Here is a 26,466-nt window from a genome sequence, read left to right as displayed (position 1 = left end):
GAGTCGACAACCTTTGAACCGGTCCGTCGAGTCTACCATTTCAAAACCAGGCGGCCGGATGTACTTGGGCTCTGGTGTATATGTATACACACCGTTGAATCCACAGAGGCCATGGACGCCGTTTGAATGCACCATATGCAGTATTCCGCTGAGGTGATCAATACTTCTCAACAGATTCAAACCTTCCTAAATGAGACTTAGATAATTGGATCCAGTTCTTTTATCAAATAGTCAAAAGGGAAATGTAATTCTAATTCTTCCTATTTTAGTGAAATATTAGGTTTTCATTTTGGAATAGGAATTTATTGATTCCTATTCCAGTTCTATTCTTGCAAATAAATGAGTCTTAAAGGGAAGATTCATGAGACACCATTAGCAACAAGGAGACATTTGACTACTAATAGATATACTAAACATGTGCCTTTGAAAATAACTCATTAGGTTGAAGCACACATTGCCATGATGAGGTGAGATGAATAATAAATGAGGGTGGATAAGCAATTCAAAACTCATTTGAAGCTGACAACCTGCCGCCAGCCACTTGGGTCCTGTCTGGGGACTTCAATATGGTTGAAGTGGCCTCTGACAAAGATGGCATTTTGCCTTTCCGTTGGACCGCTGGGGAAAGAGAAGCCAGGTTTTACATGCGTCATAAATTGGGCCTCTTTGATCCCAATACTAGCCGCTGTCATGATCATGGGGCTTGGCACACTTGGTCCAATTTTCGAGCCGGTCCTGACCGCATATTGAAACGTCTTGATCGTGCTATGATCTCGGCGCAATCTTTTTTTTTTTTTTTCTGAAGATCGTGATCTACCTGTCATTCCCCTGACAGATGTGACGTTGTCAGACCACTATCCCATTTTTTTTGGCATTTTTGGCAAACAACTGTCCCCAAAGTGGTTAAGTCTCAATTCTTCCTCAACACATCTGTGCTATTGCATGCCTCCACCATCTCCCACATACAACGTGTTTGGAATTTGGAACCACGTCCACATTCTCATCGAGGTTGGATTCAATGGTGGAATGATGCCATTACCAGAACGACTCTTTTTTTGTGCATCTACGAGCGTCAGCTGGCAATTTTCAGAAAATGTTCTTATGAAGCCAACACCCTTGCCCTCAAAAAAGCCTCTGAAGCGCTCACATTCAACCCCTTTGATGTGGATCTACAACTTCAACTTGCCAAGCTTCATCATGAAAAGCAAATTGCTGATAACTATGCTGCCCGAGGAGCTCAAATCAAAGCTCGTCTCCACTGGTTGGAGGTTGGCGACAAAGCCTCGAAGGAGTTCTTCCAAGCTCTCCGAGCCCGTCATACCAATATTGGGATTCAAAAGATAAAACAGGGAACTGATGTTCTTTCCAGTCTGCCAGACATCCTGCAAGCTTTTGTTCTTCACTATGAGAACGTTTTTGCTTTGCAGGGCCATTCGGTTGCTCAGGAGGAGGCTCTCAGAAAGTGTATTACTGTTACTCCAAACTGCCTTGCGGTTGAGCAACGCACTTTCTGTGAGCAACTTCTTTCCCTCCGAGACCTTAAAGAGGCAGCTTACTCTATGGCAGATGACAAATCCTCTGGGTGCGATGGATTTCCCTATGAATTTTACAAACATCTTTGGGAGCAAATTCGTCCTGATCTGCACAAAGTCTATCTTGAAGCATACCATTCTAAAAGCTTAGGAGCGATCATAAATAAAGGCAATATTAAATTCATACCTAAAGTTGGTGATCTTGAGGACATCTGCAACTGGAGGCCCATCACCCTCCTGAATTTGTCTTATAAGATCATTGCTAAGGCGCTCTCTCTCAAAATCCGCCATGTGCTTCCTCTAATTGTGCGGCCTAAACAAACTGGCTTCATCAAATCCAAGTATATTCTTGACAACATCATTGCTATCTGGGAAGGTATGGAATGGGCCCGTAAGTCCAAGCAGCAGGCTATCTTTTTAAAGATAGATTTTGCTAAAGCCTATGATCGCATTGAATGGCCTTTCATTTTGGCTATGCTTCAAGCTCTGGGTTTTGGTCCCAATTTCCTTCAGTCCGTGGAGATGCTCTTTGGTGACGCTAATGCTTGCATCACCATCAATAATTCGCAATCTGAAGCTTTTGGACTTTTTCGTTCCATCAGACAAGGTTGTTTGTTAGCTCCAACGCTTTATGTCCTTGCTGCCGAAGGTTTTGGTTATTTACTTGCTCACTCTGTGTCTTCAGGGCTGGTCCATGGCATTTCCTTGCCTGATTCTTCCTCCCAGTTAGTCAATGGTCATTTTGCTGATGATTCTTTTCTTACTCTTCTTGAAGATGAAGAAAACATAAAAAATGCTTTAAATTGTCTTGACACTTTTTGTCAAGCCTCTGGCTCTGCCATTCAATGACATAAAATGCTCTATTACCGACAGTCTTTTTTGCGAGCTCCACCTTGGCTCAGCCAATTCCAATGGAAATGGGTTACTCATGGAGAAATTTTTCGCTTTCTTGGCATTCCCTTTGCTTTCCAGGCTTCCCCTGTGGAACTTTGGAATGCTGTGCTTACAAAGATTACTAAAAAGCTTGATTATTGGATCACTAAGCCGCTTTCTCTTGTTGGTAAATTCCAGATTTGTTCTAAGATTTTGGCTGCCACCCATGTGTTTTATTCTTCTTGTTGGGCTCTCTCCAAAGCTTCCTATCTCAAATTAGAACGTTTGCTCAGAAATTCTCTTTGGGCCTCTGGTTTTGACCATCATGGTTTTCACAGAGTTGCTTGGGATTTCTGTTGTCTCCCACGGGAATCTGGGGGTCTCGGCCTGCTTTCCACTCGAAAGCAAGGCCTTGCCCTCTGTGCTAAATGGATTATCAAAGCTATTTCTGGAGATGAAGCTTGGAAAATTCTTGTCAGGCATTGCATCTCTTCAGGCTTCCCTGCTAACAGACCGATGTGGAAGGGGATTGGTTTTCAGACCCTTCTCACTATGCGTGAACCAATGGTCATATAGGGCTCTTTCGTTATAAAGAGCATCTGGAAAGCCTAGGAAGCTGTTAAACCTTGGCTTCGTTGGGCTGGTAATGAGTTTCGCAATGGGCTGTCCTTAAATCAGCAGAACATTTGGTGGTCTCCCCTGTTTGCCTTCCAGGGTATTCCTCTTGCCAAGACTCAAGGTGCTAGTGCTTTGTGTTTCTATAAATGTGGCATTCGCACTACTAAGGACATTTTTTCAAGAGTCACCATGAATTTCAGGTCTTGGGAGGACATGCAAGTTCAATACCGCCTTGTATGTGCCGATCGCCAGACTTATGAGCTTCTGTTGTCTTCCATCCCTGTGCACTTACTTCATAAAGTGGGGATTCAGTTTGTTCGACCTTGGTGGTATGATTGGAAGTGGTTTCCTGCCACTCCATTTACCATTTATAAGCCCAATATGGGATACAGATGGCTTTCGCCCCACCTTCCAATGGTGGACACGCTTAATCAACGGTGGCATTTGCATTCTTCGCTTTCTCAATGGAGAAAATGGTTCGACACCATTTGGAGTGCCATTACAAAACCTAAGATTGCTCACTTTGCTTGGTGCCTTGCTTTCCAAGGTCTTCCCCTAGGGCCTCAGCTCAAACACATTGGGGTTCCTGATCCCAGATGCCCCTTCTGTGGCCAACTTGAGTCCTTTTTGCATATTTTTTGGTTTTGCAAACGTGCTCAGAATTATTGGCACTGGATCCATGATTTTTTCAAGCCTTTCAGGCCCGAACATTTTTCATGGCACATGATCCTGCTGGGTGATTCCCCTAGATTTCCTCCGAAGTTTTTCCAGATTTGGCATACTTTCAGGATGGAAATTTTGCTTTCTCTATGGAAAGATAGGAATACAGTTTTATTCACTTATAGTTTTTTGGATGTTAACATTGCAATGTACACTAAGGCATGCATTTGCAACAATGTCATTATGTAGATACAGGTGCAAGTTAATAAAGTTGCCCTGGAGGTTGCCCACTTACAAGAATTGTTAAACCACTGGTGCAATGCTCCTTGTACCATTGCCAGAGTGCTTCCAGATGCCTCGATTGATGCCTCCTCATCTCGCGGTCGTTGTTCCAGACGCCAGTCATCTGGTCACCATTCGCACACGCCGCGCTCCCAGGGTCCCCGCCACCGCTCTCCCAGTGGTAGTCATGGCGGTTGGAGGCGCCGCTCCGCTTCCCCACCACGTGGTGGTTCTGGCTGGTCCTCGGCTCCCCCCCTTGGCGGGCTTCTGGCTGGTCTCCGGCTCCTCCCCCTGGACGGGCACACTCTGGCAAGTTTCCTCGGCTGGCCTTGGCAATTTCTCCTCCATGGCCAGACAAGAAGGATGCGGAGACTGCAACTACCCCAGATCCTGCGGATGCTGCTGACGGCTGGACTGTTCCTAGTCCGCCTCACAATCCCACTGATGTGTGGGGATTTCCTGATAAAGATGATCCTCCTCCCTCTGCTGGTACTGCCTTGGCAGCATGAGGTTGTTTAAATTTTTTTTTTTTGATGAATAGTTTATAGTTGCTGGCTGCGGCCATGTTGTTTGCTCCGGCTTCGACCGATTGAATTCATTCGCGGGGTGATCCTGTATCCCCCGGCCCTTTTTTGTGAATTGTAATCTTAGTAAATTTTATTAATTGAAAAGGACTATTCATCAAAAAAAAAAAAAAAACTCATTTGAACATTGGTTGTCTATATGGAAGCCTAAGATTGAATGATAGACAACTATGAGAAACACTTGACAAACATTTTGGAAACTATTCATAGTGACCTCAAAATTCTTAAGCAAAAAAAGACCAAAAAGTCATCAAAGCCACACCCATACAAGAAAAACTTGTTACAAATATACAAAATTCTTTTACCTATTACTTTAGGAAGGATAAGAGCAACCCAAGGCCATACTCACACCAATTTTTGATGACATCATCATTGCCAAAAGATATACTAGTACAAACAAGATAGGAAGATGGTCGCTGGTATGACACTATAAAATAAATGAAGAAAACTTTACCAACTACAAAGTAGAGCAATGTTCAAGAGCAATCAACTCCATGCAAATTAAGGAGTTAACCCCAAGACACTATATGCATCCCTTTCAAACCAAATATGATTATTGTTCAAAAAAATATAAATATCAACATTTGTACCCTTTTCGAACAAGCAAATTACAACATGATGAATAAACATATATCTAAATTAAAATTCATCCTTTGATCAAGCAATGACAAGTAATGATACCTTATTAATTAATCAAAGTCAGCTAAATGTAACATGACCTAACCCTACCTCCAATGATTTAAACCTTGATGAATGCCATTATTAAACCACATACTATCAATCATCCTCCCAATAACACTAGACCAATATAAATAATTTTAATTTTTCAGTAAATATTTTTTTTTCAACCATGGTAAAGCAGAAGGACTCACATTTGATTTAAGCTTTAGCCAGTCACGTTATATGCTTTTTTCGTTTAATTCTTTGGGATCCTTCTCCTGACCTGTCAATGGGTAGGGTACTATAATTTTATTTCTTTATTTCAATAATCAGGCAAGGACGCTTCTAGTCCTATTGTTTTGTTCCCCGTAGCCCTCTGATTTTATTCACCTGTTGGACCGAACCTGAAAATACATAGGCAAGGAAATATTATTGTACGACCATGGCTTTGACGGACGATCGAATGACATTTGTGTTTTAACTCAAGGTTGTAAATTTAATTTGCCCTTTTGTATTCTTTCCGCACAGAAATGGATATACCTTTGAAGTGCTGATTGCTCCATTTCCCCACTGTGGAAACCTCAAAATCAACGCCGAGAGTCTGGATTATGCTTCTGGGTTTTTGTGGGTAAGTTTTGATCTGATAGGAAAATGAATGTGAGATATTTTGGCTATTTTTTCTGAAGCACCGATATAATGAATGAGAAACAATTTATGACATCTTTTGATTGTATGTTTCTGTTCATCGCTGTGAAAAGCCTGTTTTGTAGGTCATAGTTTGGAATTTATAAAGAGATCCAAAATCGTTATGCTCAAATTTAGATAGCTTAAGCCTTGAATTGGAGTCATGAAATTGTATTTATCATAGTTCTGGCAAATGAAATATTCCCGCACAGAAAATTAGTCTACCCATAAATTGTTTTTCTGTTCGACCTAATCCAAAATTGAATAGGATTTGTAGTATGGGCGTCTCGTACTCGAAGATATTTTCCTTGGGTTATAGTTTGGAAGGCACAGCCCCTATACTTTTTGTAGTTTGTTTGACTGTGGATTCCCCTTGCCGGGTGACCTTCGGTTTGAAAGCCGTGAGTCATTAAGATATACCATATCCAACCATTTAAATGTGGCATTTTACCTAGTTCCAATACTTAATGATATTTTATAAGGTTTGGACTTTCTTTCTTGAAAGTCTATATTTTACTGTTGGAGTGCCTCACATTGAACCGCAGACTTCCATAGTTTGCCATCAATAATTCAACCAGAGTGTTATGGAGCTTAGATCTCTATTTGGCACGTGCAGGAAAGGAGAGCAAACTACTTTAGTGTGAACCTGGAGCTCCTTATAAGAAGTCCTATTATTTTTTATCGTTTGAGTGCGTTCCATTAAACCACAGGCCTCCATTATTTGCCATCTGTAATTCAGACAGAGTGTCATTGAGCTTAGATTCATTAAGCGATTGGTGGATCTAAGACCCTGATCTTCTTTGTAACATCACCTGAATTTTACTAACAAGCCAAGCTCGTCAAACCAATTCGACTCATTTTGATAACATGATTTTGGAGACTAGTACCCAGTAGAATTTCCTCATTAAATGCCCAATTGGGCTTGCCCTCCTGACCTCATTTGAAATCCAAATCAATCTTACAAAGATTCTGAATTGCCACAGAAACAGCAGGCTTCTTTTTTGACTTGAACTCGGCAAAATCTAGCCACAGAATTGATACTAAACAAACTGTAGTTTCCCAAAGTGTTATTAGAAATGATATTGAGAAAATGTCTTTATGGTCAGCATTACTTCACTCAGACATGGCATGCCTTGTCTGGGCTTGCTGGGATTTGGATTCGGAGGATTTTCTGAGTTCCGTAACCCTACTTCGAACCTCTGTAGAAAATTCTTTGTTTTTAAACTCTAACGAAGATGTTTGCTTATGAGTGGATCTTTCTTCCTTAAAATATTTGCTTAAATTCAATTTCGTTTATTTAACTAGAACCTATCTTCAAAGAATATTTATTCTGGTGATTTTCTCATTCCAACCAGATAGAAATTTTGATCTTGAGAAGTCACAGGAGCTCAAAATATACATATGAAATGTTTTGTTTTACATCATTTGGGTGGAATTCAGAAGATTAGGGGAATTACCAAATTCTAAATTAATATCCATAGGATAAAACTTAATACACTCTCCCTGTTTAATTTCCATTTTATATACCAAACTACAGAATACTTATGTTCCTATAGTTCAGGTTTGAGCACACTATATAAAGTAAGCACAGTCCTATGTATACATAACACCATTCCTTTTATGCGTTCTCAGTATACTCGTATATATGTAAATGCTATTTTACCAGAACCTATAATGCCCCCATACTTATGTTATTTTATATATTTTTTGAAATAAGGAACAAATCAAAATTAAAAATAATGATGGAAAATATTTGATGAAACAACATTTATAAGTCAAATCTGAACCAAGTTTTGATGAATTTAATTGCTGGTACAAGGTCTGGGACACTTCAAATTGATTTTATTGATTTTTGCAATGATTACAAACTGGAAATTGCCCTAAAACCAAAACCAGATTTGAAATAACAATTGTCAACTCACATAGACCATATTGGAGTGGTCTGGCTTGCACATCGAGCTAGGTTAAGGGTTGCATGTCATGCTCCACCAACCTAGGGTTAGTAGCCCTCATAATAACAAAGTTGCAGCCTTGTAATCCATCATGCCTTATTAAAAATGGACATTAACAGATTGCAGTCTTAAGAGAGATTTGGATCACAGCCCTTAAATTATAGCGAAAGAGAATGGTGGAAGCAAGATTCCCAAATAAAATTAAATTAAGAGTACAGTTACCACACACTGCTGGTAAAGCATACGTCCTGGTTCTGGTATGGTTTGGATACGGGAACAGTTCCAGTATAGTTTCAGGTACAGTTTGGGTGCTCGAGTTTGCTGTGGTGAAACTAGGCGCCCATAAAGCACCCAAGGGCTGTACCCAAACAAATATATCAAAATATATGCATGCATATGAAATAAAAAAATGCATTACTTTTAAATTCTCATCAAATCTCTGTATAAATATACCATGCGAATCTCAGTATTAAGCTCTAAATTTTTAGAAGAAAAATATGAACTACCGAAGACAATGTATGATTTATTGGCAATTATGGATATGAGTATTGCTGTTTGTTTTATATTTATAACTATGTACACTGGGATTTTTTATTCCGCCATACCCACATACCTGTACTCAGATTGGCAACTTAGATTAAGAGTACTATGGGCAGCTATTCCTAAAAAGCATCCAGTTAAAATTAAATTTAAAAATAAGACAGTGATTAAGAATGGAGGCTTGCATTCTTTCAAAGGGGAATAATTGTGAAAGGTTGTTACTTTCTCTAGAACAAGTTATAAAAGGAGGAAGTCTCATTTGGTAAAGGCATCAAGGGAAATCTGATAAACAAAAAGGAAAATTAAGATAGAAAGGCAAAATAAATATTATTGTTGGTAATTATATATTGTGAGATAAGTTGAAGTATAAAAATATAGGAAAGTAATGATTTACCTAACTTCCATCAGCTACCATGTTTGGAATTGATGCGAAATGCTTTGCAAATAGGAAGATGCAGCAGTTCCAGTCTTCTCTCTTTGCCAGCCTGAGATGGATGGACTAGAAGTCCTGCCATACTTGGGTGCCAGGGGGCTGAATGGATTGGAGGTTCATCCCGTACACTCGGACTTGGTTGAAGAAGACAATCTCCTTGTGTTCTATCAAGCTTTTCAATTGGATTACTAAAATGGTTGACTATGGGGATATGCTATGAAATAGATATGGACGATTTTAGGATATATGCTATAAAATAGATATTGATGATTTTAGGATACTTTGATTTTTTGTATGCAATCATATATTCTTGGTATTAATGCTTTGATGTTAATTAGTATTGTTTATAAGACCTCACTTAGAATTTTTACTAAACTGGCGTTACAGTTTTTACTAAATTGCCATTGCAATTATGTAATTTTATTGTGGATTTCTTTTGAATAAATGAAATGCATTTACTGGAATTTTTATTCTTGGGAAAAAATCAGGTATATCTGAAAAGGGGATATTACAATTGATATCAAAGCCTTGTTCCTGCAGGTTTAAGATAAAACACTGAACACAACTAATCAAAGATAACTTGAAGATTATCAAATATAATTTTGGAGGCATACATTAACCATCAAATCTTTAAAGCTTTCAAAACAATCTGAGGATATTGTGAGATGCTTAGATTTAGGAGAGGTTTAATGGTAGAGACAGTGTGAAAATTTGATACATAAGCTCAAGAAAGTTGGTGCCAAGTGACGATCTAATTTTGTGATTTATCCTAAATATTAAAAGATTATTTTCACATGATTACCTTCATATTTCACTAATAAATGTAGTGTTGTAACTTGTAGATGACATCTGAGAGTTCAAGACAATTGTTGTCATAGTGGTAATTATTTTTAGTCAAAAACTCACAGAATAGTTTTCACTAAAATGCCCTTAAACTTCCAAATCACATTGACTGTCTTGATGTAAAAGCTAGACTGAAGAGATCCAATCGACTAATCAATATAACCACTGGAAATATGTCCAGTGCATTAACACCATTGCTGTCTCATAAAATTATTGCCAAACAACTAAAGAGTGGCAATGTATAAAATGAGGCAAATTAGCAAAAGTCACAATGTGCCATAAAGGCATTCTTGAAATGCAATCATAATGATTTACAAATACGTTATCTTGAATAGTCTAACACATCTAATCCTTGAAACAGTTTGTGTAATGTTGAACAAACACAGAGACATAATTACTGACACCTGAGATTTAACTTTAAACAAGTGCATAAACGTAGCCAAACATCCTTAGAAAATGGGTGAACATAAATAATCAGATGCAGAAAATTACCCCAGCATCCAAACTTAAATGTGAGACGAATGTGGGCAGATTATTCACTACTATTTTTAAGAGAGATAGGTGATCAAGAGGCAGAAATATGAAACAAATTTGCAGCAATTGCATTGATACTAAAATGCATACAAACATCAGAAAGCACCTAGTGCGAAATATTCAAGGGCTGAACCTACTTTTCAAAGAATAATGCTTCAGTACAATGGTTTACGAGCTCATGCAATTTGGGAACATTCATAGAACAAAAATTCGAGCAACTAAGGGATGGAAATATTATACATTTGAGCGTTATTGCATTTCTGCCCGGTGCTATCCAACACATAATGCCTACTGATAGATATACCTTTTGAATTGAGTAGGGTGGGTTTAAATGATCCAAGGCCAGTAACAACAATCAATCCTCCTACCTATGCCGACTCCAAAATGGATAGAACTTGCTTCAAATTCACAAACAACCATTTTTTCAAGGATAGAGATTTCCAACAGAACCCAAATTACTGTTCAAGTAGGTTTCTTGATCCAAATTCTGGGAGATGACTGAGAACATTATATATAATATAAATCACTAAATCTAGAATGGCCAAATATCATGGGCATATAATATCATCATTTCTTGGCGAAACACATTAATCAATAGCACCAACATTTCATAGAGGGTCCAAAAAATTGTGACATCCACCTCAATGACTAGATAACAGTTGAAAAGAGTGTGTCAATTGAGAAAATGAGAAGTATTAAACCGACAGAAATGCTTGCAGGAGACCATTGTTGTTGTTGGACAAGCCCCTGCGGCTTGCTCCAATATGTGAATATACATTAAAATTACTTTTGATTTCATCAAATAATGCAAAGTTGTGCTTGTAGTTGAAATCTCCTTGGGGTGTGATTCTGCAATTAATAGCTGCTGCCTTTAGGGTCTGACTCTAGTAAGGTATGCAGTTAATAAATCCAAATTAATTGACTTCTAGGCACCAATTTCCATCAATAGGAGCCTGAGCAGTTGAAAATTGCCATAACAAGAATTACTGAACTGATAAATATCATCAGCTAACAAATGTATCAAACCTGTTTGCAGTTAAGCTGGTTTTTGACACTAATATAATTATATACAATTCCTTCTTACTTATTTAAACACCATGGATGGACCATGGTATATAATGTCCAACAATCCTAGAACCAAACTTTCTGTATTGATGAGGGATAGATGCACCAGATGGTCAAAGAGAAATAATCAAATCAGTTATTTTTTAAATGAGAGATTTCATTGTTTGTTTTCTACTTTCTCTGTAAAAATGATTGAAAAACATACTACCCATTAACAATTATACTGAAGTTATTGATTAATAGCCAACATATGTTGTTCACCAATTTATGATGGTAACAGAACTAAGACAAACCAAACAGTGAATCAATCAATCTTTCAAAGTAGCAGGCCTAGTTATGTTGGTGCATAATCTATATCACTTCTAAGTTCTAACCCAGAAACATAGTAATTAAAAGTTAGACCCTATGCAGTCGGCCCTTTCATCTTTAGCATTGTACAATCCATGAGTTAGACTTGAGCAAAATATTAGTCATATGAAACCACTGGGAATGATCAAATACCCTTGAACTAACTTGTGATTAAATTGACAAAGGTGTTAACAAACACAACTGTTAGGTGTAATTCAAAGATCTATTTTGGTGAATCAAGGCGGACAGAAATTAATCAGATTCTTTTAATCAATATGATCAAGATAATCTTTTTAATATTTTTTTAGGCCAAAATCTAATATTGTACATATGAAAGAGAAGAGTTTTGGACAATTCTGGATTGGATTAGTTACAGAATATGACAATAACAAAAGTGAACCAAAAGACTATATAAATTCATTCTAGAACATGACATTTAAGACCGTAGATGTGTGTCATTCTTCTAGTTCTCATCTTAAGTTTGTGGAAAACTCGCCCTTTGGCTTGAAGAGATAGCTGTGATATTGTGCAAATATTGGGCCAACAATATCAGTTCTTTGCAAATATGATATTAACTTTTAAGTTTGATTTATGCAATTACAAGAAGACTCTTTGTCTTTCCTCTCTGAGGATGAGAGGAACTTGTCCCAGAATTACCTGCTTTTAGTTAGATTGTTGAGAGTAATAGGTATAACTCACATTTGAATTAAAGCTAAGTTACTGGGTTGTTCCTTGCAGGTCTGGGTTCTGGTTCTGGTTCGACCTGGGTACTAGTCTGGTCCCGATACGTCCTTGGATTTGCTTAGGGTAATGCCCAGGCGGCTGATTTCTCTGGGGGTGCACTTTTCCCAGCCCACACTGGATGTGGGTACCTTGGTGAACCGAGGGACCTATTAGGAGCCCAAACACAAACAAGACCAAAATCTGCTTACGTCAATCTGCGATGTGTTAGGATAGTTATTTTTCTCTAAGTCATTAATTAAACTCTAAAATGATTATAATCAATACATCATTTTATTTCTGTTGTTTGAGTACGTTGCTTTTGAAAATAGAAGCACACATCAAAATATGAATCTTTTGAAGTGCCAGTATTTATGACAACAATTATTTAATAGAAAATTAATTAACTGACAGAAGCTTTTGGACCAAGAAACCATCTGCATAGTCTACTTCTTATGAGAAACATAACATCTTTCAGAACATACACTATGAAGAACCATAGTGGATTTCTCATGCTTAGGTGTTTTATTTCTAAATTCATTGAGGCTTATGACTGTGTTTTTAACATATGAAGATTACATCAAAACACTAATTTAACAGTTGATTGAACATCAAACAATGGACATCTTTAGTGAGATTAAATACCAGCTAGTTATAGCCACAGATGGATGACTTTGTTAGCTTAGATTTTTTCGCAACTGAGAATTAAAGACAAAAATATATCATGGTTCAAATCTGCAACCTTTCATAACATTGGAGTAGAATAGTGGAAGTTGAGTTGTAAAATAGACCCTCCAAAAAACTAATCCCCCCAAATGTTAAAAGTTGCAAAGGCCAAGCCATTTGCTACTGAGAGTCATCTCAAACAATCTCTCCATGATCATTCGAATGTAAGATTGCTGGAGGACAAGCAAATCTTGGAAGGGCAGACTGTCATATTAGCAGCCCTCACAATAACAAAGCTGCAGCCTTGTAGTCCACCATGCCTCATTAGAAATGGACATAAACAGATCACAGCCTTGAGGGATTTTAAGATCACAGCCCTTATGTTATAGCAAAAGAGTATGGTGGCTCCAAGATTACCAAAACCAAGAAAAACATTTAAATTAAATTAAGATTACTACGGGCAGCGATTCCTATTAACTATTCAGTTAAAATTAAATTAAGAATTAAGACAGTGATTATCGATGGGAGGCTGCATTTTTTCAAAGGGGAATTGTGGTGAAAGTTTGTGACTCTCTCAAGAATTAGGTTTAAAAGGAGGAAGCCTCATTTAGTGAATGCATCAAGGGAAATCTGAAAAATAAAAGAGAAATTTAAGCTTCAAAGACAAAAATAAATATTTCACAACCAATAAAATATTGTGAGGTAAGTTCAAGAATAGAAATATGGGATAAGTACTTGTTCGCCTAATTTCCATCAGCAATTATGTTCATAATTAATGCAAAGTGTTCTACAAAATGTTTATTTTTCCTCTTCAAGTATGCCTCCACATGATGGATGGATTGGAGGTCCTTCCATACTTGTGGGTCAATGGGCCAAATGGATTGGAGTCTCACTCTCATTTGATGTCCTTGGGCACGGTTGAGGAAGATAGTCTCCTGGCATCATTTCAGTGTTTTTCCATTGGATTCCTAAGATGGTTAACTTTGGAAAGAAGCTATGAAATGGATATGAACGATTTTAGGACACTTCAGTTTTTTGTATATGATCTTATATCCTTTCTATTAATGTTTTGATGTTAATCAGTATTGTTTATAAGACCTAAATTAGGGTTTTCTCTAAATTGACATTACAATTCTGTAATTTTATTATAGAGTTTATCTATAAATAAATCATATTTGCCAGCATATTTATGTTTGGGCAAAAGTCAGATATATTCCAAACGTGGACATTACATTGTATAGACTGGTACCGGCTGTGCTAGAAGCTTACAATGACCAAATAAACTATTTATAATGCTCCTTGCTGCTGATGCAATGCAGATCAGAGCTTGGAATTACAATTGCTAAGGGCATATAAGGACTGTACTCATAGCTGGCACCTGCCAAATCTGTAATAAATGTCTCAGAAAATAATTTTCACCCTCGAAGTATAATTTGTGAACTTTTTTGCAGCTAGGCTTCCACCAAATAATAGCACCAGAACACTTATAATGATGTCAATCAGCAGCTATTATGAGTATGAACTCTGATTCAGGTCTTCTGGTTTCCGAAACTTTGTTAAAAAATTGCAACATAATATATACTTTCAAATATGCATTGGTAATGAAATGACGATTTTCGCTTGTCAAAAACATTAAAGTAGTATGAGAGCAAGACTGCAAAATCTAAATCTGTCACAAATAAGCACAATCATAATTTGGGCAGAATTACATAACTTTGAAAACAAGGGGTTCCATCTTTGGTTTCAAATGTGGAATTCAAGAGGGTTTTTGACCTCTCAAACCTCAAAAAAGCCAACGGATTTCATCCTTTGGATACCCTAAATTGAAAATGAGGAAAAATGCTCCTTTTATATGAAAATTTTGTGTGAAGGATAGCTTGACTATGAAATGAGGAAAAGTGATCCTTTTATAGTCTCATTTATTTTGACTTCCATCTATTTTGTTTTCCTTCCAAGCGTCATTTTTGTTTTAATATTTAGGTGTTGAAAAAAAACCTCCTTAATACATTATAATATTATTAAAGTAGCATAAAAAACAAATGACTAGATCTAATTGAAGACATAATATCAATACTTTAAATCTGAAAAGGGAACATGGCAGTAGCACTGTTTGTTTTACCAGTTTGATTGCTGAATCATGGATGTTATCCCTTGAATTTTCTTGGCTCTAGGGAGAGTTTGGATGATATCTCAATTGTTTGGTTATAATTTGTAACTGTGTGCGCGTCACCAAACACTTCAGTTTGGTTGTTTAGTGTGTATTTACATCTACAAGTGAATTGATCTGTGTGATCATTGAGTTGAAAGATGCTTGTTCCTCTATTGCTTTTGTGTTTCATCTGTAATTTTTCTCTATCATTTGAGCTAAACCTCTTCATGGATCCACAATTTTTATTCATCCTGAAAAATATGCTAAAATAAATAAACATTGGCCAGAATTTATTCTAAGATTTGGTTGGCCTATTCAAAGGTGCTCAACTAGTCTAGGAAATGCTTTCCATTTTTTTAAGTTTTCTTTTAGGAACCATTTATGTTGTATGATATAAAATTATAAATTGATACTTGTGATATCAGGGCATTTGGAAATCTATACAGCAAAGCATTGGTATGACCAAAGTTCTAAACTCTTTCGTGAAAAACAACAAATGGTTTTATGAAGTTATTTTTTGTTGCAAATCTAATGCTATCGTGATTGGTGAACGTTAGTACATATCTTACGCTTTACTTAGGCAGAATATCTCCATTAATACACCTAGGCTTGTAATATAATTGCTTACCATGAATACTATGCGCTCATTGTTTTATTTATTTTAAATCCAGTTTTTGAGTTAGAAAAGTATGACTGATGACATACTGAATGTATGCTTCTGTAAATTTTATATTGTAAATGCCTTATAGAGATAAACACCAGTGCATGACAAAATGAGGTTTTTCATTTTATTTAAGTTAATGGAGGACTTGATGCTCTATACTACCCTTGAGCAAGTGCTAATGTTTGAGTATTATTACTACTTTCTTGCAGATATACTAAACATACCTGTAATAGATATCTACCTAAAATGGATGATAGAAGAAAAGAGCAAAAAATGGTAGATGCAGAAGAGTCATATTCAAGAGCATGTGCTAGTACCGAGACATCTAACTCTGGTATTATTTTAACTCACACCCCCTATTTACAGAAAAATATTAATTTAAAACATTAATGGCCCGTGAGTTAGCTCATGTTTTGTAGGTAGTTATGTCATGCTTTGTAATTGTGATGAATAATAGATTTGATTGCTGGAGTGCACAATGAGATTACCATGGGATGCATCATCAGTCGGCTGCCATGGTATGAAATACCACTACTAAGGACATTGAACAGAACATGGGATGCCACCCTCAACAGTTCTAACTATGCTAATTACTTTAGACACCATCAATGTCATGTCCTTGCCAAATCGATTGTTTTCTACATGAAAAATGCTTCAACTGGAGACCATAAGCTACTGCTTTATCAAAATGGTCTGGTGAGAAGGTTACCTTTACCTTGTAGTATTCCTTCCAGATCCATGCTGAAGATTCTTGTCACTGGCCATTGTATATATTTCCTGACCCTTGCAGAGAATGATCAAAGTATGTACAATGTATATACACTTGACTTAGCACGGGGAATGATTGGTTGGCAAAGCCTTTCCCCATTACCAAACAGGGGCAATTGTGTGTACGTTGCAAGATGTCCTGATGGAAACTCTGCCTACATGTTGATGCTGAATGATACACTTTCTAAAGAGGCAGAAAATAAGTGGTCTGTGTGGATGCATAAAATTAAAGCTAATGGCAGCTTCTCAAAATGGAGAAGCATTCCTCTTTCTCTTCCTCTGCTTAATCAACTGACCAAGAAATCTTATCCACCTAAATACCTTGATATACAGACAAGTGATGAAAAAAGACATATCTATGGAAGAGTCTCACCTGTGTCATTGTCACAGTTGGCCATTATGAAAATCTGTGAGCCTGAGCACCACCATTACCCCGAAGTTCTTTTGGTATTTAGAGAGGATCATGGTTTTGGGGTTGTTTCAAAAATAAGTCGGATTTGCCGGCATGGTAACAGTCAACATGAAAGATTTACGGTCCTGCTAAACAAAATAAAGGTGCAGAATGTTGAGGAGGATGACACAATTAAGGACCAAGATGAGCCAAGTGCATTTCAACGTTGGTGGAGGTCTCGCTGTGGCAATGAGCTAATGGGAGGAGATCAGAAAGCAACATTTAAATTGGACAAGCGATGGCTTGGAATGGAAACAATCTTTAGTTTTGAGGAAAATAACTTCATGTTGAACAAGTCTTTCATGCTGGGACACCAAGGCTTTGTATGGCCCTACATACGTCTTGCCTCTGCCTGGCCTCCTGAGATGACATTCCAATATGTTGTGAATCGAGAATACATTAGAGGTGGGGGCAAATTTTGGCTAGCCACAAGTTTTGATTAGGCGAAGCCTAGGGTTGTTTTCCTAGCAATTTGCCATGTGATTGCAAATGCTCTGATACAACTTCCACGACCCAAGATCAGGAATATGCCTGATAATGTAAAACTTCAGATTCTTAAAATGTTTGGATTTCTGAAAATAGAGATCTAAATTTGTAAAGTTGAAAACTTATGTTTTAGGAACAGAAATCTGCTTCAAACAGCAATTCAAAACAAGTGTCGAAACATGGAACAGTGCTGTAAAATGCGAGGTAATGTAATTTTGGAAAATTTTCTGTATAACTATGTTGGAAATTAAAATATGAGCTAATTATATAACTGCGCTGGAAACTTAAATATGATGTTGTGAAAACAAGGAATAAACTGTTGGAGAGAATACATTCATTCAAATATATTGCTAAATGGCCACAATTTAAATTAGGGAAGGTCACGATCTGATGAACTGCCTGCTATTGCCCTGCTAGAAACGATCGATATTGTACACAATATAAGAATCGTTCTCACCCCGAGGATTGAATTTATGTCTTTGCTTAAGTTCACTTTTATAAGGCCATCGCTTTCCAGATTTTAAGAATGGAATTTGTAATTTTTACCTATTCCAAAAGCCATGCATTATATTTGTTCTCTATATGGAGGGGCTTAATTGAGTGGGAAAGAGTTTACCCTTGTGGATTGTGTAAAAATTGTACTAATTGTTTGAACCAGAATGTTTCAGGGAAGAGCGAGCCGAAAGTCAAGCTGTTCTGATGATGGTTTATCGATTTTAACAATGTCTCTTATGAATGAATAAAATCATTATTCATTACTCTATAGCTGTGGACATCATGTTTTCTGCAATTATTAGTTGCAAATTATCTATCATAACAAACAATAATTTTGAAGCATTTCAGTTACTTATCATAATTGTTAATCATTTTAAATTATATTTTAACAATTTTTTAACAATATGAATATAATAGTTAATCTACTCTAGAAAATTTAATAGCCTTTTAGAACTATATCATTCATTTAATGTTAGTTAATAAGGTTTTCTTTATAATTTTAACAATGCTGTAAGTTATTGCATCATTTTAGTACTTGTTTAACAATCCATGATAAGCTAAAAAGTTGTAAGCTATTTTAATGAGATATATTCATGGTAATGGTAATGTAAGTCATTAATTTTTGGCAATTTAATCTAGTATTAACTCTTGTTGGCAAATAGATATGTACAATATTTATAATGACATTGTACATTAATAAATACTTTTACATCAATAATGCTTCAAATAATTAATAATAAAAAAGCGTTAGTTTTTTAGATAAAGATATTTCAAATTTTACAATAACTTACTAAATGAACTAGTGAATATGTGGCTTTTATCAAATATGGAATAGAATTTTATAGATCTAGACAAGTAATCGTTAGAAATAGATAAGTTAAATTTATTGTCAAATTTATAAACACAATTATAGTTGTATCTAATAACACAAATGATCCAACTTCAATGACAAATGGAGACAAAGTTTTTTATCAAGTAAAATAGGTTTTGAAACCCAAATACAAAGTAGGTGCAAAGCTAAATAACTTGCAAATCAAATTGAAAGATATACAATATGTTCTTCAAAGGGAAACGAGATATAGACACAATGGAACAAAGAAAGAGAAGGGGTGCCAAACATCTCACAACCCCCAATCAAAGAAGATGAACACTAAATAATTTGATCACCCTACAAAAAGGAAAAGACAACTGAGTTAAGATTTCCCCTTACCCCAATTTGTGGGAGTTAGGAGAAGAATGTGAGGTAAACTTATGAGAGGGAAACTTCTTTGAATGCTTTCCTTTAATTGTAATACATCATTCTTCTATCTTGGTTGCCACAGAATGTCAGGCCAATGAATCGTCTAAACCGTTAGAGCTAGCATACCCAACACTATTAATGACAGGGCCAACAATAGCAAGACCATCAACACAAGATTCATCCTTCACAGAGCCATTCTAGATAGGGTCAGCATCACTAATCTTTCTAATGGAAGCCATGATAGGCTCAGTAATGCCATGTAGGATTGAGCCAACAAAGTCTATCTCTACTTGGTTAGCAACAACAACAAAAGTAACACTAGAGGCTCCAAGGATAGAGCCAACCACAAGAGGGGCCGCATCAGCAACAATCAGTTGATCGGGACCAACATGAATAGGAGAAGGGACAAACACCTCTACCTGTCATTGAATAACAATAGTATTTCTAAGGAAACTTCCTCTTTAGCAGTAGGTTTTTTGACCACCATATAATGTCGCAATAAATTGCCCTTCCACCATGAGGAGGGTTTCTTAGACTTGAGCTTTTTAGCCACACCTTTTGCTGCAAGATACCCAATATTAAAGGATTTTCTACATCTAAACTTAAGACCCTCATAATCCAAAGTTTGGATCTAAGAACCAATAGGACTACAAAGTCTAATCTCTGTTGGAAGGCTTATAGAAGCATCTATATCAACAAGAATCCTTGCATATGTAGAATGCCATGTGTCAAAGGATCATTAAGAAATCACCCAAAGCCTCACCAACTTCCTCAAGCATAGAATCATGCCAAAGATGAAGATGAAGGTTAGAGAGACATACCCAGATAGGCATTTTGCAAAACGATTTAGTGGCAGGATTGAAGTCCTTATGCCAAGGTTTCCTCATTAGAGGGAAACATTTTCCCATGTGAAGAAATGGTCACATAAAGTAGTTCTCCTCTCATCTACATTATCAAATCTAGCAATAAAAAACCACTAACCAAAGGAAAGATTTGGACAAAGTTAGTAAGATATGGATCCCAGTACTTAAAGATCCAAGTATGGAGCTCCTTGAGAGAGGGCCAAAGGCCCCTAAGTTGATAGATAACCACATCCACCTCCAAGGCTGTAGTCTACTGCTCAATCTTCGAAACTATATCCTTTTTCAAATTGATTGAAATAGGGGTACATGTAGGAAAAGGGTTTGGAAACTGAGTGCTTAGAGACAACCCCCACGCTCCACCCCCCCACCAAAAGCTCCATTCGTAAGCCCTAAACCCCATGCAACAACTTCCTTATATGCCACAACCTCCCATAAGATCACTTCATCCGCAACAGAAGGAGCAGAGACCAATTTTGAATCCCCCTCGCACGAGATAAAACACACCTAGAACTAGGGGAAGCTAAAGAAATGCATTGCTCCCCAACACCATCCACCATAGAAAGTGAAGGGACTGAGAGATAGGCACCAACCACTGGAGCCTTGACCCTTGTAGTGCACACAATCCTATCAGATACAATGCCAACAACCACTTGGACACACCTATATTACCGTAGAAGATGGTGAAACAAATGAAGCAAACACCGAGTATTTTGCACGTGCACACGTGGGAGACTTACCTCTCACCATAAATGAGACTTCTAATTTGAGAAAATAAAGAGATGTTGGAACCAATGGATGATACAAAGAAAGTCAAAGTTATGAATTGGAGTTTAATTAATTCTCAAAATTTTGAGAAGTTCAAAATGTATTTTTTTTCTTGCACAAATTAAAACCTCAATACCTTTTGTAATGATGATATCTTATATTTTTAAATGCCTTTATTTCTCTCAGACAAATTAAGTAAATTTGTAGCCCTGCACGATGGTGAAGAAATCCTCAAATGTGGAGGATAATCTCATAGAGGTTACTGGCTTTTCCTAGGGATAGAAAGGGGATGAAGTTCCTTCTTTTGTTGTTATGCAAGAAGAGGCTTCCAACCAAAAGGAGGATGTGGTGCCTGCTGGTTTCGGTCAAAAGGTGGATGTGATGCCTACTGGTTCTAGTTAGAGGGTGGATGTGGTGGTGGCGGTACTTGTGTTGGTGGTGGATCCACTCAATAGTTTGTGGGTGTTGCCGACTCGATGGTTGCTATTGGTCTTGCTATTCCTAATGTGTTTACTCCAGCGAGGGTTTCTTGTGTTGGTCATACCCAAGTGACTATCTGTGAATCCTTTGTTTTGGATTCCTAGGTGTGGTAGTCTAAGACTGCTATGGTGGAAGATGGTTGGATACATGTGACTGGAAAACATTCTAAAAAGGCTCCTTAATTTGATAAAACTCTCCATTCCCATAAGATGGGAGGTAAGGGAAAATCTTAGCGTTCCCTTCTGGGTTGTAGGTTGTGGCTTCTTGTTTCTCAAAAACCTAGGTTTGGTTAGTGTGGTTGCAATGCATATCTTTATGCCATGTCTTCTCTCTTGGCTTTTGCTTTTGTTTGGTTGGGGCTGCTAGACATTTATTGTTAATCTGTAGCATCTTTTGGTTTGTTTTGGGATTATTGGTCCCTTCAAATCTATTGTAAGGGGTTTTGGGTCCCCTCAAAACCTGTTTTAGAGTCTTGATTAGGGATGATTGGGTAATTTTTGAGCATCTTTTGTATCTAGATGTAAGGGCTTTCAGGTCTAGTCAAAACCTATTTTTACCTTAATCCAATAAACTTAACTAAATTTGCTTCAAGTATCCTCAGTACATTTTATAATGACAATGTCATATATATTTTTAGTCTTAGGTCATTAATTGGTAGGCATCGTGAGAGAGAAACATAGTATCCCAAAAATGTTATGTACTCAAAGTGACTTTGAAATATTGGACATAGTGACACAAGGAAAATTTAGATAGTGTTGTAATATTGTATTTTTTAATTCTATATGTTTTGTCTCCTCATTATAGTACATACAAGAGGTATCCTTTCACTAGGGGACATCTATTAACATAATTATTACTTTATAGTTATATTAATATAATATAATGATAATAATTATATATTTATTATACAATATAAATATAATTATATCATCTTATAATAATATAAATAATCACACCTTTTGTAATATCTAGGTTGGCTTGTGGATTCTCACCACAACTACAATAAAATTAACACTCATCTTAGCTAAGGTTGAATCCATTTAGGTTGTATCACAATGCTGATCCTTGAATAGGTAGTATAAATAGATTCCTTAATAGTGAATAGATATTGGATAAGTCATGGTTAAATTAATAATAAATAAATTTATGTCTTAAATAATACTTTGTATTATTTGAGATATCATTGTGAATCAGACATGTAAGCCTCCCAAAGCTAACTTTAGCACTCCCATTTTAGCTAGGGAGGCTTTCATATTAGGATAAATCATAACCATAAACGTCATAATTTTTAAAATTAACTTCATATAATATGTGCTCAAAATTTGCCTAATATGATATTGAACATTACTACATGTTATGTTCTCAAATACCACCTAAGTGATATTGATCATTGAATAGATACCATTATCACATGTCCTTGGATATCACCTTATGTGATATCTACTATATTTTTTTTGAGGTATCTACCATTCTATCCTTGGATAGAAAAATACATGTTCTTGTCCTCCATAATGTATTTACAAGATCTCCTTGGGTAGCACCATATGCGCTTCCCACTTGCATGTCCACGGATATAACCATGTGTAATCCACCATGAATGAATTTAATCATGTGTACTCCACCATGAATGAATTTAATGTATCCACCATTATGTCCTTAGATACACTAGTACATTATAGATCAAATTTTGACCTAAATTTTTGACCAACATATGAAGAGACTTGTTCAATACTTTTTCTTTTGTTTTTATGCCCAAGTTGGTCAAAATTTTGACCAACTTAGGGTTTCCCAATTTGGTTGAAATTTTGACCAACTCGGGTTTTATTAACAAAATAGCCAAAAGTTTGAATTTGTTAATTTGTTATTCTATCTTCATGTGCTATTGGAGGTATTGGAGCGAGGTTTGCAGGAGCTAAATAATCATATCTCATGGGAGTTGAGGATTTTAGGATTGCGGGAGCTATTGCTAGAGTTGAGGATTTTGTACAATACCATCATGGATTGACCAACACAACAAAGCTTATTTTGGTACAGTAAGTTTGCCAGTGTTTAATGAGGTTTCAAAATGCAACAATGAAAGTTAATCACCAACTCTAGTCCCTTCAAGCAACCCATACTTAGTCGAAGAGTTAGATTTGAAGGGTAATTATCCATCCCCTTAAGCTTTTAAGTGTTTTTAAGAAATGTTATTGAGTATATTTAGTTGCAGTAATAATAGCAATCTTGTGGAATCTTTATACACTTTCCCCTAGATCCCACGATCCAAATAGATTTTGAACTATAAGAATATATGACCAAAATGGTGGTAAAATATCACCTAATGGGCTTGTGCATAAAATGAGAGATGACCTAAAAATTTGAGTGAGTGAGACCAAAACAACACTAATGAATGCTAAAATATCCCAAAATGAAGTGCTTAGGTGTTTGAATCTTTATACTATATGCTATAAAGATTCCTATGAGAGTGAGGGAGTATTTTTAAGTGTCTTAGGTGTTTGAATCTTTATACACTTTCCCCTAGACCCCACAATCTTTATTCTTAAGAATACGCTGAGGTATAGGTTGACCTTGTCAAATATACTGGTATAGGTCAACTTGAGCTATACCCAAAGGGATTTTAATAGTGGGATCTAAAGTGTCTTAGTTGTATAGAAAATTATTTATAAAATTCTATAGGCATGTTTAAGTGTATAAAGGTCAAAGTTTAGAAAGATTTCATCTATGTTTAATGGCAGAAGGATTTCAAGCAATATAATTTTCTTGTGCTCTTTAAATATGCCTATATATTTGTGGGATTATGATTTGTGTTCGATAATGAATGATATTGATCTCTTCTTTTTGTAGATTGTTGCTTGTGGAGTAGCAGTCGGGACATACAATTTTCATGCATCAGACTTTAAAGATACACCTGTGTACAAGGAAGCTATTGAGTCTCAAGGATTGTTTGAAGAGGCATCCGAAACACTTGAAACTCTATAAGAGGTATGCAACTCAAAACTGAAAGAATAGAAAGTGATTTTACTGTTTGCATTTGTGATTATAGATTGCTAGAGAGTGGGCGTTGAGATTATTTTGAGTTTACTTATCAATGATAAGATCTTGACAAAAATGTAGTCGCTTGAGTGTCATGAATAAGGATGAGAACTTCATTAATGTCTGGATTATACTATAATCATCTACCATAGATTCAATCAACATGATCAATATCATAATCATGATAAATAAATATATTAGAGATAACCATGTTGGTAATTTCTCTCACATCCGAATCTAGTAGTTGCTGCCAACTGGTTGGTAACACTTGAATCCTATTTGATTCTGTCAATGCATATCTTTTACAACAAATTACATGAGCACACTACATCATATGGGCTAATAAAAAAATTATAATGATTGTTTTAGCTAATGAGAAAATGACACTTGGTATAATGTGATTAACTCTGCTTGAATTATAATTTTCTGATTGGAGAAGACAACTTGGTGCCACCTCGTCATCCTTATCCTACAACTCCATTTGAGAAGGTGTTTTGAATGCTAGTTTGTGCAATGTGGCTATTAAAACTGCAAATATTTCTTTGTCAATTATTAGAAAGTAACTCTCAACATTTCTAACTTTGATTAGCTCTTTTGAAACTATCTACTTCTCGAGGATGAATGTGTTGGCCATGTTCTCAAATGCCTCATCTTGGAAGTCTTCTCTATCTATTGAGATCTTTCTCATGCCTTAACTTGAATTTACATCTTGAACTTGTATCTCAATCTAATTTGAACTTGATTGTATTTGAAGATGTCTTCATGTGATTGTACTTGGCTTGATCTTGAACCTAGATTGCACTTTAATGATGTATCTTCCTCTCATTTGGATGTCTTGAAACTTGAAGCACTCCTTTTGTAGCTTGATCTTGTTCGAATTCTGGGACTTGAGCTTGTAACATCATCTCCATCTTCCACCTCCCGGACCCTTTATCTTTGACCTTGCAAAACAAGGAGGGAAAAGAATCGAGTTTATTGAATGATAAACTTTGGATGTTTTCATAAGACTACATTACATTAGTATCAAAACAAGCCTTAGATCATGGATTGATTCAAGTTTTAAAGCAACGATCATTCCTCCTGCAAATCTTGAAATGAACTACATATTGAGCCATAATAGATTAATCATAGATTGCCTCAAAGTGGAGGTTTGTTTCCTTCATTTCTTGCAAGTGTTGAGACGTTAAAATTTGGGAATAAGCAAGTCTTTTAGTTCAAACGAGCTATGGATTTAACTATATTTATCCTTTCCATCAAAAATTGAAATGAAATTGTTTATATTCAATCATATTTCAATTTCCCTAAGATTTCAACCTCCCTCCAATGATCGTCCACGGATTCAGATTGCAATATGTTGTAAATTAATCATGAATATGCTATATTGGAGAGTACATCATTGCTAGTCTTGGGATAACTTGCTATTTTTTAGTTATCCATTTTAGGGTCGGAGGTTTGAGTTGATCAAAATAGTCCAAAAAAGAACTTAAAACATAAGAAGTCTAAAGTTAATCAAATTCTGCTTGGATTCTACCGTTGATGTCGAAATTTCATAATCCAAAATTTCAAAAATTCCAAAAAGTATTTTTCATACATACCCTTAGTGTGCATTTTTTCATACTTATATTTCAAAATATCCAAAAAAACAAAAATAAAGTGCATTTTGCATACATCCCTCATACTTAGGTGCATTAGCATACATCCTTAGATATGATGCCAATTTTCACAAGATCACAAACTTCCACAAGGCAATAAGGTCCATACTAAACTATGTACATTTCAAGTGACAAGAACCCACAAACATTCTTTGACCCAATACAAGACATACATTTTCACCAAAAAGGAAAGCTTACAGTGATATGAATGTAGGATTTAGTGAGAATCAACACTAGTGAATCTTTGAAATTTGATTTCAATATGGAGAGGTATAGTTTCAATAACTATTCATGAGAATATATTCATAGATGAGAATGAGAGTAAGAATCAAAAAGTTTAGATTGTGTAGCAGTACTTGAGGAGATAAGAGATAAAACACTTTGATTATAAAGTTGGGCTAACATGTTCTCCTTGAGTGAGCTCAA

The 26,466-nt window shown here is 36.2% G+C and overlaps 1 protein-coding gene across 3 annotated transcripts; it reads left to right on the top strand.

Moving 5' to 3' along the window:
• Positions 1–5,486: 5,486 nt before the first annotated feature.
• On the top strand, positions 5,487–17,783 carry LOC149558602 (uncharacterized). 3 transcript variants are annotated; one of them, XM_089832766.1, is made up of 5 exons: positions 5,487–5,502; positions 5,582–5,627; positions 5,738–5,837; positions 16,017–16,141; positions 16,265–17,783. In XM_089832766.1, exons 3-5 carry the CDS (start codon positions 5,818–5,820, stop codon positions 17,467–17,469), a joined length of 1,350 nt encoding a protein of 449 aa, XP_089688892.1. In that variant the 5' UTR covers positions 5,487–5,502; positions 5,582–5,627; positions 5,738–5,817; the 3' UTR covers positions 17,470–17,783. The 3 variants fall into 3 exon arrangements, with proteins under 3 accessions (XP_089688892.1, XP_089688891.1, XP_089688890.1); XM_089832765.1 differs by having other exon boundaries at positions 5,498–5,627; XM_089832764.1 differs by lacking the exons at positions 5,487–5,502; positions 5,582–5,627 and having other exon boundaries at positions 5,635–5,837.
• The last annotated feature ends 8,683 nt before the right edge of the window (positions 17,784–26,466 follow it).

This window comes from Cupressus sempervirens, chromosome 5, assembly GCF_028749045.1.
Source record: "Cupressus sempervirens isolate cs-2001-9-10 chromosome 5, ASM2874904v1, whole genome shotgun sequence".
Taxonomy (NCBI): Eukaryota; Viridiplantae; Streptophyta; class Pinopsida; order Cupressales; family Cupressaceae; genus Cupressus; species Cupressus sempervirens.
Note: the sequence above shows the minus strand (reverse complement) of the source record. Positions and strands in the feature narration are given on the sequence as shown.